Source organism: Notothenia rossii, assembly GCF_949606895.1.
Source record: "Notothenia rossii genome assembly, chromosome: 6".
Lineage (NCBI taxonomy): Eukaryota > Metazoa > Chordata > Actinopteri > Perciformes > Nototheniidae > Notothenia > Notothenia rossii.
The window spans coordinates 76,552,245-76,571,312 of record NC_136909.1 but is presented as its reverse complement, the minus strand read 5'-3'; the positions used below and the strand labels follow the sequence as shown (position 1 = coordinate 76,571,312).

General features: G+C 40.2%; 1 protein-coding gene across 1 annotated transcript in view; it reads left to right on the top strand.

Moving 5' to 3' along the window:
- The first annotated feature begins 1,775 nt into the window (after nucleotides 1-1,775).
- Nucleotides 1,776-19,068, top strand: part of LOC307043492 (VPS10 domain-containing receptor SorCS1-like) — a 43,223-nt gene continuing 25,930 nt past the window's right edge. The window contains exons 1-5 of the mRNA XM_079687977.1: nucleotides 1,776-2,575; nucleotides 15,576-15,643; nucleotides 16,723-16,822; nucleotides 17,057-17,215; nucleotides 18,620-18,693. Coding sequence (XP_079544103.1) covers nucleotides 1,859-2,575; nucleotides 15,576-15,643; nucleotides 16,723-16,822; nucleotides 17,057-17,215; nucleotides 18,620-18,693 — 1,118 coding nt within the window. The 5' untranslated portion in view covers nucleotides 1,776-1,858. The remainder of the gene's footprint in view (nucleotides 2,576-15,575; nucleotides 15,644-16,722; nucleotides 16,823-17,056; nucleotides 17,216-18,619; nucleotides 18,694-19,068) is intronic.

The window sequence follows — 19,068 nt, the reverse complement described above, 5'->3', positions numbered from 1 at the left end:
ACATGCTTTAGTTCCAGTTAAAACAATTTTACAATTTCCGGCTGTTCACTGATCATTGTAAATTCAACATCTTTGGTTTGTGGGCTGTTTTCCAATATAGCAAATAATTTCAAAATGTCACAGGCTCCTTCCTCCTTTGGGAAATTGAGATGGGTCTTTTTCATTTATTTCTGACATTTAAACAATTCATTGGTTGATTGAGAACACAAATCACTATATTAATCAATATTCATCCAACCTGTAGTTGCACCCATCTCTACTTTTCACACAGAAGTATTACAAGCAAAACATGACCAAATGTAAAAAAAACGAGGCATACACAAACCCAACATGTGCACACAACCATCCGTTACTAAACTCAGCAGACAGGTCAGGCAAGAATCCATAATGATCACCTCACAATGTCGTTGCAGATGTATCCCAGACAAACAGCAAGTCAAAAATACATAGAAACAGTCGCTCAAGTCCAGCCACACTCACAGGCACTACTTTCTGAGACGTCGTCTGAATTGTAATAGTTTAACTGTGCATTAGGTTTGCATTACACTCAAGACTTGAGCTTTTTAGTCAATGTTCTACATGATTGAAATTCTCAGTCAGCCATCAATCTGCATTATAGACTGGTTTCCCCTTGTCTGGTGGGAGCTAACTGAAACAGATTGAGACAGCTCTTGCTCACTGCATCACTAATGGCTGCCAATGAAAGACATCTCTGTGCAGTTGACCCGTGTGTGGAACAGGATCACGTCGCAGCTCAGAGCGATGTGGAGAACACAGCTCAATATAGGGAGTCTCTTCGGCATCAGTCACCAGTCAACAGCATCCTCATCCTATTGACTAAATGTTGCCTAGAAATAGAATCTAATCACGGGGTTTGGACAGGCTCTAGTTCTCCTAATGGTTTACCATTAGCTGCCTGGAACAAATCCCAAAGTATGAGGAAATATAACATTATATTCCGGGGTGTCTGCGTGGTTACAGTATAATGGGTTCTCGGTTATTGCCATGGACGCTGCATGTTCCTGTGCTTAGATACATACAGACATAGGGTTGATTAATAATCTCTTCTTTTGTTTGAATGCTTCTCGGTATTCTATGTCAAAACCCCCAATATCAATCTGAGGAAAGGACTCAAAAAACAGTATTTTGGTGGGTAGGCATTTTCTCCACTCAGCTGAGTTGTTTGGATAATACAGGAGTGCAGCCTAAGTGAAACAATTTCGAAGCCATTTTGCAGAGGGGCCACAACAGAGTCATTACCTGCATGGAGTAATTGACAGTGAACACAGGCATCCCGTTAATTGATTACCAAGGCCTGTGCTAATGGAAAATGCAAAGCCTCGTTGTATCTCCTGTAGAGCTCCTGACAAGAGCATTTCTACACAAAGACAGGCAGAGGCACACCCAATAATGTTTCTAGACTTTTCCTCAGGGAGCATTAGAATACCTTTCAGATATTCCAATGCATAATTACCTACAAGATGATGATCCAGTCAAAGATTGCACAGTGGAATATCTGGCACACTGCTGATCAAAAACAGAATAAAACCCCCCAGGGGGTAACCGTGCCTCTACAGAAATATAACTGAATTAATGGTACGCCAAGTTGCTGCTTTTTTCATCCAGGTTGAGATGAGGATGCGAGGGTATGGGCCCCTCTCCCCTCTCGTCCAGAATTCAGCCTCCAGCTCCTCCTCTGATGCATCGTTTGCATCAGTACTTGGGAACACTTGTCCGCGCGCTGCTGCACCTCCCCACAGTGCATTCCCGGACTCCACTTTACCAGGTGATGACAGACTCACGCTCAAGAGTGAAAATGACATGTTTTTAACACGCCTGAAGTCGGAATTAACGTAGAATGGAGCGTCGTCTCGGTCACTACGTTTTTATCTTTTTCTCTAAGTGGATTTGGCTCTTCACCCTAACTTCCATCCTGGGCGGAACAAAAGGGGAGATAAGGTGCATTCCCTCGTGCCAGCTGCCGCTAATTACAGAATTTCCCCTGGACCTCTCGGAGCTGGATTTCACTAATTTTGGCGAGGCATCAGCGGAAGAATTAGTGGGATTTACGGAGGGGTCACCGGGCGCCAAACCCAACGCCGGCGGGGAGGAAAAGCACACGGTTGCGGAATCAACCGCAAGCGAAGAAAGTTCGTCGAAAGTGCAGCCTCGCTCCGGGGGAAATAAATCAAGCTGTCCCCAGAAGGACGCTTTGAACGATAAGCAAAAACTTTCCCACCCGAAAGAGTTCACTGGGAGTGCTTCACCCGCGGCTGCCCCTTCCCCCTGTAATGGTAACGTAACCGAAAATAGCACCGGAGATGGAAAACATAACGAGGAAAACGATGGGGAGCACGTTGATGTGACAGTTAACGAGGATAAAGATGTGGCCAGTTGGAGACGAACCCGGAGTGCGAGGAGCGCGGAGGCTTGGTCCGGGTTCAGAGCCGAGGACGGGGAGGACGTCTCGTTCTCGGACCTGGAGGAGTTGGAGCTCACAAGTTCGACATTTGCTCTCGCCGGGGACACGGCTCATAACCAGGCGATGGTGCACTGGTCCGGACAAAACAGCAGCGTGAGTAGTTTATGTGCCCCAGATTTACGCACGGACCTGTTTTGACGCAGTGGGGTCAGTGTTGTTCACTCACCAATCCTGCACAGTAATTTAACTCATTTATATCAGTAGTTTTAGGAGATTAAATATTTGAGTGCTGAGCTGATGCCCTGGCGAGTCAGAGGGATTCAATCTTGCCTTGCCCCCCCCCTCTTTCTTTCTCCCTCTCTACTCTCAATATACCATTGTTTATTGATTAGCTGACTTGGCAGGTAGGCTGTTTAAAGTAATACAAATAATTAATATAAGTTTAATGTTCTGCCTAGAGTTGTGCTGTTTAAAAAAAAAAAAGGAATCACTGATTTTGGCTTTAGGCATAATCTATGATTTCCTGTGGATGTGATAGATTTCTATGCAGCTGTCTTATTGCCCTAAATGCCTTTCTCAAAAATAGAAATGGGTGTTGTTTCTAAAGGTTAGGTATGCAGCTCAATGAGCACAGATACTGGAGGCTAAAAGTGAAAGTCATTATACACCAGATAGGTTAAATAATAATAATAATTTCATTTTTATAACCTCCTTTACACAAACAATGTTACTTAAAGTGCAACAAAAAAAGAACCTTGAGAAACTCAATGAAGTACAAAATAGCATTAAAGTAATATTGTCAAATACTAAATATAGGTACAGGGAGAGATTAAAGACAAGTTGAAAAACAACATTGACTGATGTGTTTAACCTCCAGCTAACCCAGATTGGGAACCTCCCATTTTTTTATCTATGATTCTGGACATCTAACAACATACAGCGGAGGATGTTAGTAAATCTGAAGGCTTCAAAACCATAGGGGTCTTCGATGTAAGCCATTTAAAGCTTCACTGTATACACAAGCAAAGGGACTTACATACAATCTTAACATCTAAGATTCTTGAAGCCACGTACAGTTCAGACAAAAGCTTTCTTTTTCTTGTTTTGATCAGGAGTAAAGCAGCAGAGTTTAAATAATTTATAGTCCCTAAATAGACTTAAGACCAGTGAGATGTGTTGTAGTCAATCCTGCTTGAGATGTAAGCACAAATGAGCTTTTTGGAATGTTGTTGCTTTAAATTGCACTCTTGAAATATTTCCGAGCTGAAAGAAGCTGATTTGGAGGTGTGATTCATTACTATAAGCAGCATCTCACACAATTTCAAGGGTTTGATGTGGGGAAACCAGAGATCCAAGATGTTTACGAAGGTGCATTTATTTTGGCCTTGGGGCTTAGCAAAAGTATTTATGTCTTTCTTGTATTTCCTTTAGTCTTAGATAATAATTACGAATGTATAAAGTGCAGACAGAATGTGAGCCAGTTTATCACATTTCAATAATTTGGTTCTACATATACTGTAGGTTCATTGTCTTTCTTTGGCATAGCTGTGAGAATTGATGTTATGATGACATCATCTGAAGGTACTGTAGACTAAGAAGACCTCTGATGTATTAATGATTTAAAACAGGGTCAGCAGGACCAACCCATTTCACACGGACAACAATGCTGCAGTCAAATGCCTCCATTGCATCCAACCACAACTAAACCTGGAATCTAAAAACATACTTATATCCTTTTCAAACTGTTGCCTTATTTAAAGGAATAGTTTAGCATCAGGGGTCATGCACTTATTTGATTTTAGCCTCTCATGTTCCAGAGGCGATTTGAGAGGGAGAAGCCATGCCCCTTGTTAGCAAAATCTACTAAATGTATCACCCTTGTTAACCTACCATCTCCATTTTCAGTGCTCTAGCAGCAATGAGAGTGCAGGGCAGAGGGGTTGTTTAATTGAATAATGTGAGTCTATTCTGTTTGACTCACTGGTCTGTTATCTGACTGGGGTTTGTTCACGTTAGAAGCCTCCACTGGTTGCAGCTGCACCGCGTCAAACGGAGCTGATCGCTGTCACACGGCTTATGATTCCAGCAGACGCTCAGCAGAGCATTTCAAAAGCAACTCTTACTGTGCTTAGTATTGATAAATCCATGCTATCTGTGGTGCTGAAGTAGATGAAGGGAGGGGGGGGGGTTCTCCTCCCCTGTTGAAAAAGAATAGTGCTCATGACTGTACGTTGAATATGAGTATGTAAGGAGGGAAGGGTGTTGTTGGAAAGTAGGCTAACTCGTCTGCCATACTTTATACGTGCAAGTATTGGTGAGAAAGAAAATACTTGGAGAATAACAGATGGTTAAAATCTAAAGCTCCTTTTGATCGATTTTGTAGCAGTATTATCCCCAGGATTTGGCATCATAGTTTTTCACAGTTACACATTACACGTTATAGTCCTTCTTAGATAATTCACACCTAATGTCACAGAGTCCAACCCCACACTTCTAATAATTGTTTAATGTGTGTGTGTTCCAACTTCTGCGACATGTGACAGCCCCCTTTCTCTGTGTAGGTACAGGCCAGGTGATCACAAAGAAGCTCACAGATTTTCCAGCTGGTTTCAAAAGTGGCCAATTTGCTTAAACGTCTTTGTTTAACTTGTCATAGTCCAGTTATAATGGCTCAACCACTTTCCCTAGGTATATGAGGAGATTTGAAAGGGGTTTACCACATTAATAGGCAACCTTATCTTACAGGCTAAATAAGAAGAAGCAGGCAATTTGTAAAATATTTAAGTAGATCAATTGGGGAAAGAGAAGAAAGGGTTTTGGGGCTGATTCAATAGAAGTATTCAGTATTCAATAGACGTAATATCTCCTTTTGTTAATGTGACTCTGTCTCTGTGAGAAAGTGCTGCCTTGTTTATACACTGCAGGCGGCTTCACCCGTTGCCAACAAATCACATATCTTAATAGCGCAGCTTACTGTGATTTTCTTCTTTACAAATTGTGAAATCTGAGCAGTCGTTGAGTTGTGGGCCTACAGAACATCAGCTTCTTCGTCTAATCCTAATAAGGACTATGATGTTTACTTTTTTCTGTCCAATTCAAGACTTTACTTTTTTATTCATTTTCTGTTGAATAGGTTTGATGTTATTGTTCCTTTTATAATATGTGCCTTTATCACAAAAACTTAGCTGCAGTTTCATTTAGCTTTTTAGTCAACATGAAAATCAAGGATAATGTTGCTTTTAAGGCAGTGATTCATGTGGTTTTTGTATGTCACTATAGCCGAAGGTCAAATTCTCATTTTCTAAGCAATTAAGCCTTACTGAAAAGATAAGTTTATGTGTTTGCTTCATTCAGAATTCTAACGTAGCACCAACAGCCATGGCCTATAACACCTTATCTACAGGAGCCAGTACGGTTAGATAAATAAGTTCTATCCTATTGTGTTGCAGAGGATGTTAATCATAGACTCACTTGACCTTTTATTAGCAATCAGCCAACAAGACATCATGTTTATCTAAAGAAAATATAAGTGAAGGTTAGTGTGCAGGGAGTCAAGTCTGGTTTTGATTCGTGCATCTTGCTCCAGGTGGGCGTTGGTCAAATGCTCTATCTGTCTACTGCTGACCTACTGCATGTCCAGTTGCCTTATCTCTACACAAGGCTGTTGTTATGTTCCCAACGTAAGATAAAGAAAACTTGCAAGAAAGCCATAATGATACCAAACCTTCTCAGACATTATTTTAAGAATCACCTCTTTGGATCCACACTTTCATGCATTCAATTTGAATTCAACAGCATTCTGACTTTGTAAAATGCAACTGCGTTAAAGTGGGAAGACACTGTCTGTTTGGTTGATCTAATGCTTTGTTAACTCTTAGATAGGCCTTCATAGCCCATAGTCTGCATGGCCAATACGTCATGAAAAGTCATTCTATGGGGGCCCATATTGAACATAATATATAACAGTCAAGAGCCGCGTTCACACCGCAGTACTTTTCCCACTTTAGTTCCGATATAGTTCCGAAATGTCGCATTCACACCAAAAAGAGCCGGAACTCAAATTAGTTAATGAGAACCTTTTTACCCCCTTTTCCGTCAGTTTTCAGTCCCTGCTGAGAGCAGGTACTTTCGTGGGAGAAAAAGGTTCCTATGTCTGATTGGCTGGGCGGTATGCAAACCACGCCCCGTAAAACTCCCAAAAGGTTTTGTGAAGCCGCCATTTTATTATCCTTGCATTAGCATTATTAGCATTAGCATTAGCCCAGCGCACAAACGCAGAGAGACTAATTTATGGCAACACAAAAGAAAACATGGGAGCGGTGGAGATGAGGAGGTGTCGGCGTTCTGGCGATTTACTCGGAAGGCTTCAGTAGAAGCTGCTGGGAGTCCCAGCAGCTTCTACTGAAGCCAGTCCCCAACTCCGGGGACTTCCGGCCGGGGACTCCCGGCGGCAGTAGCCTATACGCCGTGAAGTTGTTTGCGGCCTGCCAGTAAACCCAAAGCAGAAGAAGAAGAAGTGACGTCAGCGGCTTCATTTGCCTAATCCTCCCCCAGGGACTTATTCCGGTTTGAACGCGATCTGTACTTAGTTAATCAGAACTAAAGAGTTCTGATGAACTAAGTTCTGATGAACTAAAGTGGGAAAAGTACTGCGGTGTGAACGTGCCTAAGAACATTATTTTTCGATAAACCCTAGAAAATCACCCAATTGTCAAACAGGTGATGCAAGACTGTTCTAACTGAATGTCTAACAGCAACTAATTCGTCAAACATGTTAGGGCCCTCTACACCTGTACATTTGAGCTTGACGCATTATGCAACTTCTCTTCTGTTTATTGCCAGAACAGCAACTTGAACATCAAGAAGCTACCCAATATACGCATAAACAAATATTCAAATTTAGCCAATATTTGATGATCAGGAGATTTGACTTGGTAAGCATATTTTGGTTATACTGAGGTGCTCTAGTTTCATCTCACTGTCAAAGCACATGCAAGTAAGGTGAATCAGAAAGTGTAATATACCTTTATTTGCGAATGTGTTTGTCATTCTGCGTTAGACCTATCAAACTGTCTTGGGTGTTGCCTAGTGCTTGCTGGTATAAGCTTCAGCCCCTCATGACCTTGAACACATCTGTCCTTTTCTATTTCGCCTCAATCTAGCTGTTAAAGATGCTATGTGTTTAATTTGAGTAACAGTAATATTCTTAAAATAAGTAAAACAGGCAGCAAATTGTGTTATTTATTGCATAAACCATCAGGATGAGTAAAAAGGTACTTGTGTCCTTATTAGCCGCGTTCACACCAAGTACTTTGCCGTACTTAGTTCCCAGCACTTAGTTCCCCTATGGAACTAAGAGCCGATCGCGTTCACACCGGAATAAGTTCCCTGAGGGAAGATTACGCAAATGAGCCGCTGACGTCACTTCTTCTTCTTCTGCTTTGGGTTTACTGGCAGGCCGCAAACAACTTCACGGCGTATAATGCCAACCGAAGTCCCCGGCCGGAAGTCCCCGGAGTTGGGGACTGGCTTCAGTACTGAAGCCTTCCAAGTAAATCGCTCGAACGCCGACACCTCCTCATCTCCACCTCTCCACCTCTCCTATGTTTTCTTTTGTGTTGCCATAAGTTAGTCTCTCTGCGTTTGTGTGCTGGGCGAATGCTAATGTTAATAATGCTAATGCGAGGATATTAAAATGGCGGCTCTACAAAACATTTCAGAGTTTTACGGGGCGTGGTTTGCAATTCGCCCAGCCAATCATAACTGGGGCACTTTTTTTTCCTCAGGAGAGTACCACCTCTCAGCAGGCACTAAAAATTGGGGTAAAAGTTCCCGGCACTAAGTACTCTTTTTGGTGTGAACCGGTGTGAACGCGACATAAGGGGTACTAACGGAACTAGAAGGGAATAGTAGGGGGAAAATTACTCCGGTGTGAATGCGCCTAATCTAATGTGTTTGAAGAAGACACCGTGTTATCTCTAATTTCTCTTCTTCTGGTGATCCCTAAAACATCCAGGACATTCTTAAGAGTTTTTGTCCCAAAAATGCAAGCTGTTGATAGACAGCCTGTGTCCGCAATGCACTGCCTTGAGCTTAAGTAATTCATTATTCATTTATTTATTTAGTTTGACACATGTTTTGCTTTCGGACTCCATTTCTCGGCAAAAAGGGAGCTCATGTTTTGTGTCTCCCCTGAGGTGAATTTCTGCTCATGTGTACCACAAACCTTCTCTTTGTAGCATTTGTTACGTTTTTTCCATCTTTGGCAAAGGTCTTTCATGCTTGAGAAAATACCTTTCCTCAGCCTTAAGCAACCACGAGGAGCCACTTAATTAGCAGCTTCTTCTTAAAATGCCTCTTCCATCTTACAGAATGTTTATGCCTGGCTCAAGGGTGCTCAAATCCATGTTTTATTGTATTTTCAGCTCTTAGGTTTGTGTGTCAATATGGCTTAGCAATCGGTTGAAGGTCAAACAGAGCGAGGGTTATTTCAAGGTGGAGGGAAGTTCGATTCCAGCTCATTGTGAGATGTGAATAACATTGTTTTAGTTACAAGGATTTAACTGGACTCTGAAAATGCCTGCATAAAAGCAACACAAGTATACATTGGAGTGTCCACAGTATGTTCTGCAGTCCATGTGCAGCACGGCCTAATGGATGTCAGACACTCGTCATTTATTATTCTGCAGAAAATACCAATGTGACTTACATCAAGATGAATGCCAAACTAGATTTTTTCAGGCATGATTAATGTGTAAATTAGTTCCATGAACAAGAAACTACTGAGAAAAATACATTTGCCATGTCTTCTCCCATGTCTCCCCCAAATATATACATCCAAATTTCAAAACTGCACAATATTTTAAAATGTAACTGTTCAATACACACAGTATTCAGTTTTCAATGAAGTCAAAGTCAACTTTATTTTCAATCTTTCAGTTTGTGTGTACAGACAGAGAGATCGAAATACAGTTTCCCACAATCCCAAAGACAAAAAATACAAATATATATAACAATATGTATATACCTATATATATATACACACAATCAACAGACATATTTATACATATGCACACATTAAGACATACCTAAGAGAACAACAATCAATATATACAAAATAACAGTTACTTCAATATCTTTGGGGGAAAATACTATAACTAAGAAAGTATTTACAGGACAATTCGTACAAAGATTGCAGCTTGCCCAACTGCAAACATCAACACTGGGGTCTTTTTTGTCTGCAATCATACGTGTGTCCCCCCCCGGCTGTCAATGTTGCACCTTGAGGAGACCGGATGTTCTCAATGGTTAAATTAAGGTTACTCCTGAACACCTATTTTACAATGTATTGTCGCCTACCTCCCCAACATTGATTCTGGCTCCTCAGCATGCCATCCCAAACAGCTGGTGCTGAACACTGTGGTGCATGTGCCCTCCTGCAGCTTGTTGACATGCTCGGACAACCCTTAGGCTGCTGCTGTCAGTACGGACGCCCACCCCCCCCCCAGTCTCCTGGGCGGCCGTGATGGACAGGCTGCTGAGGGTGGAGAAGTTGCTATAGTGTTGTTTAAGGGAGTGAACATCATATATCCTGCTGAAGAAACATACATAAATTCATGAAATACATATTAATAACATCACCACGACCAAAACCAAAGACAAAGAATGTGTTTTTCCTCCACAAATTCCAGGATGTGGCATTGCCTACGTTGCATGGATAAACAGATCGGCTGGTTTTTAAAGCTCAGCACTGCACACAAACTACTGGCAGCTGAGCTCCGCCAAGCCACCTAGCCTTCCTGTGGTGAGGATCTCTTACGCCTTGAAATCCTGCAGAGTGTCTTTTATAGACCAGCTGTGCCACTCCCCCTCCCCCGATTTCTTTTCTTCTCCACCGTGTGCTGTCTAATGGAGCAGAAATGATATGAAAATCAGCCAATGATTTGATATGAGACCATGGATAAAATGTATTTGGCTGTAACATTGGTATTGAGACCTTACCTTACATTACTACTCTATTTATTTGTTATGTTGCAGACATGTCTTTGTGTTTGCACTTTTTTGTGTTTTCACTTAAGACATACTTATGTTGCATTTCAATAGTTATATGCTTCAATGCATGCATCCCAACACTCTACCTTACAACACTTGACAGGCCACATCCTATTGTTACCACCCCATTTGCTTATTGTCATGCATACAAACACACACCTTTACACAATCCTACACACACACAATCCTACACACACACACACACACACACACACACACACACACACACACACACACACACACACACACACACACACACACACACACACACACACACACACACACACACACACACACACACACACACACACACACACACACACACACACACACACACACACACACACACACATACACACATACACACATACACACACACCCACACACACACTTGACCTCCATGCCAAATTTCAAATTGGCAACCAAGGCAAAAACTGTGGCTGCCAAGGAGTGTCTGATTTTTCTGGGACCGACCAACCAACCACAAAACGACAAGCGCTGCTGGACGGTTATTCACTGCTGTATTTTATTAAATGTATTTTCAAGTCTTTAGCTGATTGGTGAGTTTTAAAGTTAAACCAACACCGTCAGCAGCTTAGTGTTTCATGAATCAGACATACCTGTTGCTGCCGTTGTTGTCAATATACTGTTTTTGGCCATTGCTCAGTCACCCCTTCATTTGGTGAAGAGAAGTCTCCTATTTAATGCTGACTACCTGCATTACTCATTCACACAGCATGAGTTACACCATCTGCCTGCAGTAAGAAAAGCCTCACATTCAAAACCCAAACTTTGATTTACACTGGACTTTCTTCTTTGGATTTATAGTGATGCAAAAACAGGAGGTTTCAAACACTTTTAGTTCGCCCGGCTGAAAGAAATCCTTCCCAAGCATTTTTTATCAAGATCAGCCGTTTAATGTTATTTATGACTGGAAAAAACGCAATTTATTAAAGAGTCTAGGGAGCTTTTAGTTTGTTACATGCAACTAAATCTGCTGCCCTCCCACTCAGCACTTTCAAACTAAATTCTGAAGACTTACAAGTAGTTTGGAAAAACATCCTTGCAAACTGGATGCAAACCTTTTGGTTGGGTTGAAAAACCTAGCCTCCAGCTTTCTAATCTCGACTGCATTGATCAGCCCCCTCCTCCTGCACACGCAAACTTCCAAGCTCAGCAGGCCGCTGTAGCTTAGCTGCTGAACCAGCCTTGACTCTCATTTATGTGAAGAAGCAAATGGTGCGAGAGTAGAAGACCCTAGGAAAGCCGTTTCAGATGACTTGTCAACCAAGCTGCTACTGTACTTACACACGTCTCGACACGACGAGTCCAATAAAGTCAGACACTTTCTGTTCTGCTTGAAAGCTGTAACACGGAGTATCTGTTCTCTGTCCATTTAAAATGCCCGTTATTTGATGTTCACAGATCAGTGGTATTACCATCTGCAGAGGTAACAGTATGCTGCTATCAGTCTCAATGCGGCTGAACTTTACTACTTCAAGGAACACGATTTTCAAAACTTCCAGTCATATTAATACCCTTCAAGGGCTTAAGGCAGTGAGCGAAGATGTTTTGTTCACTTTGCTTTTATTCCTCCTTGTATAGGAAAAATCTGGTTTTATTTGAACAACAATAGTTTATTTGAAGTAGCTTTATAATTCATGATTGCAGTGACCTGCCATCCATGTGAGAGCCAAACGCTCTGACTTCAAACAACCTAGCTTCAGCACAACATCTGGCCTCTGAGGAAATGTTGCCTTTGTTAATGAAGTGATATAAATCGATGTGGCAGACAAAGGCCTCTGTACATTGCGTTTCTCACTGAGGTGGTATTGAAGTATACAAGGATGAGCTTTACTGCAGGCTATTGCTGCAGAGTCGCAGGGCCATCAACAATGTAATAGAAAATGACAGTTATTTTATTATTAAAAGTGGTAAATTATGCTGTTTATAGTATAGGGATTTGATCATACTTGCTATACTGGAATCTAAGCTGTGTTTTTTTACTCCATGGAAGGCGTTCCTTGTCACATTGTTAATACTTCGTGGGTGTTAATATCTTGACGGCAGATGTTCTCACCCTTCTCCTTTCAAATGATACATCTTATTTATAACCATTAAAATCACCAGTAACCAATGAAGTGAAATTATCATTAAGAAATCTTCTTTGTCCTTTGAAAATGTGACCTTAAAAGCTTTATCAATAAAGCCGCTATTATTTTGTATCAACAATCTTTCGTATGACTACAGTATATGGCAACTTACCGCTACATTTGGAGAAATAAAACCTTTTAAGTGTATTAAAAGTAAAGCATTAGAACCTATCCCAAAAATAAAAACATGTCAATGTTTTAATTTCAATTGGTTGATCCTATTCAGCGCTAAAGATGAGCTTGATCCATCCCATCATGCATTAGGCAAAAGCCTTCGAAACACAACAGGCATGTGACCATTTTTTGATGTGTTTTATTTGTCTTCATTGTTAATATTCCAGTCAGTAACTCTTGTAACAATTGATTTTATGGAATCATCCATCTGTTTAATTGCAGTGGCTGAATGTGATGACAGTATTATTGATGGGGCAACTTATTTCCAACAGCTGATAAGTCTGTCTCTCCAGGATGGTGAGAGTGGGAATGAATCGTAATGTGTATTCTGTCGCTCCGTTCATTTGTCTCAGGTGTTCACCCTTCAATAACAGAATCCCCCCTTCTCCTCTTTAGACTACACCTTCATTTCTCAACAGTAATCTCTTCACCCTAAGCCCTTTAAATCACTATTAAGCCTCTATTCATTCTTACATAATGATCAAATTCATCCCAGTCCATTTACCTTCAAGGTTTAAGATTTACAAAGGATTAGAGGTTGAAAAATCAATTTGCATGTTCTTGGATGTCAAGTAATCCAGTTTGGAGGTATGTAGGTGCCTCTGCTGTGTTAATGGGCTGTGCACTACATGGTTGCTGGAATCAAATGTGATACATCTGTTGAAATGTGTTAGGAAATTATGAATTGCATAAGGCGTTATTACTCATCCATAGGGGGATTTCTCCCTTCATCCAGTATATGGTGTGAGCAATTAAAGACCTTCGTCCAGTGATTTCAAAAAGCAATGTAATGTCTTATGTGACATGCTGAACTTCAAACGGCCGTTTCGCACAGAAATATCTACAAAGTGAATATTATAGCACTGTATTGACGCGTTGAGCCATGGGGCTTCACCTTTCTCTTTCAACGTCCCTCAGAACAGAGTAAGCAGGCGAAGTTGGATGCAAATGACATCAGACTGTAATGCTGGATACTTACCAAGCGAATGCATAAAGTTAATTGCCAGACAGAATGGGGGATATATTTTATCCTAATTTTCAGACTGCTGCATGTTGTTTTATTGCTTATGACAGTGTCCAAGACTGTTGGAAGGTATAGGCCATTTCATTTGAAGCCATTAATCTCTGCTACCCATTCTGGACACTTGGTAGTGTAGTTATAAAAAGCTACATGGATTATCTCTGAACTAGCGCTCATATATAAAGGATTTTCATACGTCAGCTTATCTACAAAGGGGGTAAGTTATAACAAATAAAGCAAAACTAGTTAAGTTTAAATGCATTGCATTTTTGTAAAGATGTTATTTTGGAACTTATTTTGCATTATTTAATTGGGATATCATGAAGGTAAAGACAGAAGCCATACATTTATGATAAAAAACACAAATAACATATATATAAATGTGCAGGACATGTACGACTTTTTAGGACAATTCATATACTGAATTGTTTATGATGGAGCTAAGATAATTAATAGTTTAATAAATAAATAGATCAACAGAAAACATGTTTGATACTTGCTTCTCTTTGATGCTTTACTGTGTTTTATTTCCTAACGTTTTGGGCTTTTGTTCAAAGAAAACCAAACAAGACATTCGAAGATACTGTTTAATAGTCTTACACAAAAACACAAAAACAGGAGGATTTCATTCGCTTGGGTTATTCTGATATTGGTACAATAATTACATATTGGATATTGAGTGGTCCATATTTAGGATGGAGTCGCTGTTGGTTGATTTTTTGCACTCATTAGTCAGAGTTACTGTTATTGTGGTTTTGTTGGTGTTGCACCAGTTGGTAGGAAGTTGTTATTTACACAGCTAAAAAAATCAAAGATACTATCATTTTTGGACCTTGGGGGTTTCACATGTTTGCACAATGTGTGTTTGTCACAATTATTCTTTGAAGAAGTCAGCGCTTGAGTGTTTTGAATTTCTACGAGCAAGGTTTTAAAAAGTTCAGATTCGTTGTTTGCGTGATGGAGTGTTTCCTTGTTATAGAGAATGTTACCCCAAACAGTCATAACACTCGATAATTAGAAGATAGCGTTGAAAAGATGCCCAGAGAGACTTCCCCAGGGAGATGTATAGTCTGCAGATTTTACGATTGCACAGTGCAGGCAGGGCGCACCACACGTTGTGTAAAGGGTGAAGGGCACAATATAAAGGGCTCTTTGTCTGTAAAGGGCTGTTGAGATTTAATCAAGTGGATAAAATGCATTCTTTTGGACATAAGTTGTTGTAATAATTGTGGTTTTGTCCGTGGCTTTACTCATTAGTGATTCCATGCATTATATACCAACACATATATTGGGTAATTTACTAGACATCTTCAAATATACAGGCTTTTTGAACGTACAGTATATCAAGTAAAGGCACTTTATGATCCTCTTCAAAAAAGTTGTCAATGATATTTACGAGGTCTGTCGCTATGTGCCTGATATGAATTATAGCTTTGACTTATTTATTCATTCAGTCATGGTTTACTAGTGGAAGCCTTGGCTGGTAGTCTACATGGTCTTAAAAGCCATTACATTATGCATATGTGGTCAGCTTCCCCACAGAGAATACGCGCGTGGTTTATAGCATTACAACTAACCGAGGGATGGGTTGACATGCCATCACAGTGTTCGGCTTTTAATAAACACATGTCTGTCATGGAGCTTAAAAAGCCTGCATGGACGACTCTCTTCTTTTGTTTCACCCTGTGACCCCTAGCTGCTTCTGATGATAGCTCTCCTCTGAAGCTAGCTATCTGTGTGATCTGTTTTGTAGGTGATCCTCATGTTAACAAAGTACTACGACTTCAACTCTGGCAGAGTAACGGAGAGTTCATTATGGAGGTAAGATCTTCTGTCTGTTATAACAAATCAGTTCGCTACAGAAAATGATACATTAGCTTTGTTCGGCGTCTCAGATACATTGGAGTCCTATCTAAGTTTATATATAAGATATATAATAGTAAACCTCTTTGATGTCTTGTGAACATATAGTTAGTACCCACTACTGTGAAGACAGGTAGCATACTTACAATGCTCAAATGATGGAGACTACTTGACTAGATCTTCACACAACTCCAAAAATGTTTATCTCTAACTGCTGGATTTGTAAATAATCAACCATCTGCTAAAAAGGTCACAATATTAACTCAAAAAAAGGTTGTACGTCAGTGCTGTGAAAGAAAGTTTTCCGCTGCAACAAAATACAGTATTTGCAAGGTCAGTTTATTCCTAAGTGAAGAAAGGAACTTGAAGAGGTTACATTGGGGTTTATAAAGGTCATGACAAAAGTAACATTTTCAGAGGGAAAACCATGTGGTATATTTATTATAATTATGTACAAAAATGCCACATTTTGGTTAATATCCGATGTGGTCGTTGCAAACTGTTTAAATAATGAATAATGAATACTTATTTGCCATTTCACACACTCAAATGTTTCTGAAATGCCACCAAACAACTGAGACCAGCATAATATGTTTATTGATCACAATTTATCCAAAGAAGTGATCTAAAGTTAGTTTGTTCATTGTTTTTCCTCTGGTTCTGAAAGTTCCAAAAACATTTTTAATGCTTTATGTTAAGTCATCTGGCAATTATGTCCTCTAATACTCAATGTGATTTATTAAACATGAAAATCCAAAGCTTTAGATTTATGTTTTCACCCCAAAGCAGCAATAATATTACAAGTATTAATAATGTTTCATCCCCTCACCACACAGGATATTCTTGTTTATTTATTCTTGATAATTAAAAGAATCTCCATTCATCTAGCAAATTGCTTCAAGACTTCTGCTGTTGCAATTTTCTGCTTGCCTGATATGCTTAATGACACCATCAGCATCTTAACTAGACGGTGAACCTTCATTCTCCTTTTCTCTCATTACAACCTGTTTTACTTTATCCTTCCAATTAAACTTTAGGTCAACGGACTATGGGTCGACATATGAGAAGCTTAATGAGAAAGTTGGGCTAAAAACCATCCTGAGCTACTTGTACGTGAGTCCGAACAATAAAAGAAAGGTAAGTGTGCACATGCATCCTATTAAAAATCACGACTCTGAATTGAATAAATCGGTTATTATTTTTGCTGTGTAACAGAGGTTTATTTTAGTATCTTCACTACAAAGCAACCCTACAGGAGTCTGCACGATGCGTCTGTTCCAAACAGCGCACAAGTACACATAAGCCCTGAGGAATAGATGCTGTCGACGTGGGCCGCTGATTCCCCCCGTCTCCTTTCTTGTCTCGTCTCAGATCATGTTACTTACCGACCCGGAGGTGGAGAGCAGCCTGCTCATTAGCCTTGACGAGGGGGCGACCTATCAGAAACACAGCTTAGCCTTTGATATCCTCAGCCTGCTGTTTCACCCCGAGCAGGAGGACTGGATCCTGGCTTACAGCCACGACCAAAAGGTAACGTGTAGCTGTCAGGTGTCATCAAAATAACTGGAATCAAGAATGAAATGAAAATGTGACAGGAAAGAAATCTCTGGCTGCTGAATAGGTGTGTAGGATTTTCTTGCTGCTTATCATGCACGACTTAGCTCAATGTGAGATTTCTGCCAGACTCTTCTTGCCATTATATATTATATCCTGTTGTGCCACAGATAAATTGATGTCTTCCTGCAATTATACGAAACATAGGTTGTTGTCACGCTCCAAACATTAATTTTGATAATAGCGCCCAGCTTTCAGGACATGGTGTTCATGAGAGGTGACATCTGCCACTGAAGCCAGGCTGCCGGTGCCAAAAGAGAGGCAGCCCATCACCTGCCCCCTTTATCAAGTCATAATGTCTGAAGCTGAATCCAACTCTGAATTATGTCCCACAAAACATACAGGAAAGTTAACAAGGAAGACACATCTAAACACACAGTAGGATGCATAAACACACACACTTTTTCATTACCCTGCCCAAGAACCCTGCTTTACTCAAAACCACACTCATCAAACTCGGCCTTCCCAGCCTGCTCTTGGAAAAGTTGATTTTCCAAGAGAAAAACAGTCAAGGTCTGAGAAGTGAGATAAATGGTGCAGGGAGGAAGATGAAAGCTTACTCGAGAACCATCAACGGGTCAAAAAGAGGATCTCAAGAAGTTTGCCTTAAGGTCATTCAGTACGTCTCTGTAAATCGCAATTTAAACTTCTTTTTTTCCTTTTAAACTGCAAAAATTAATCATAGCTTGGTTTCATTTTACATGTATTGATTGTCTGTCATGTCTTTCTAAAGTGTAAAGCTCTTGGATAAGTCTAAATAATGTTGCTTATCCTTGTAAAGCTCCAAGCTTTAAATGCTTGCAGCTCGATCATTACGACAAGCTGACAGGCTTTCTAAAAGCTTCAACACAAGTCCAGTAAAAAGAGGACTAATGGCTTTATCAAATAAAAGGACTACAATGACACTTAAATTAGTGATTTTATAACACCGATCAAGCTAAAATCCTGCCGAGTTACTTTAGTAAGTAGACATTTTAATTTAATACAGAGGCCAATTAGTCTGTCCTCGCCTACCCTCTTTTCTAAAGAAACAGATTGACTAGTCTTATTACAATTTCCCTTTTTTCTGAATATCACTGTATTTGTACAGGAACTGATGGATTTGCTCGTCACTGATGCAGTCTCACAAAACACACACGCAGTAGTGCATAATTCAAAACAACACCAACACATTGACGCCATAAAATCTACAAATCTTGACAGCTTCTTGATAATACAGTTAGACATATATCAGGGAATAATTCTCTTGGACATTCTGACTTGGAACATTACTCTTTATATTGTAACTCATTTGGTTAATGCATTCCTCTCATCTTTCAGCTCTACGTCTCTGTTGAATTTGGGAGGAGATGGCAGCTCGTGCATGACAGCGTCGTCCCCAACAGATTCTACTGGTGAGATAAACCATCAGTCTCTTTCAGAGGGATGTACTGTTGGTAGAAATGCTAGCATATTTTGATTTACTCTGAAAACATGATAAATAATAAACAAGCAGAGGACAATTAATTATACATTAATTAATGAAAATGAATCCAACTTAGCACAGCAGCAGTACAGAGCCTTTATGTACACTGTGTTCTCTGGGAAGTAGTAGAAACATGGAGAAAACATGAGTACTGACCCCTAACATCAATATTAATGCACATTTCTGATTAGTCAGCAGCTCATTTAAAGTCATATATGTTACATGTTATTTAGTGGGATCTGAACATGAATAAAAAAAGAGTTAGGTATACGTTTTAGATATGTAATGAATTTATATAAAATGG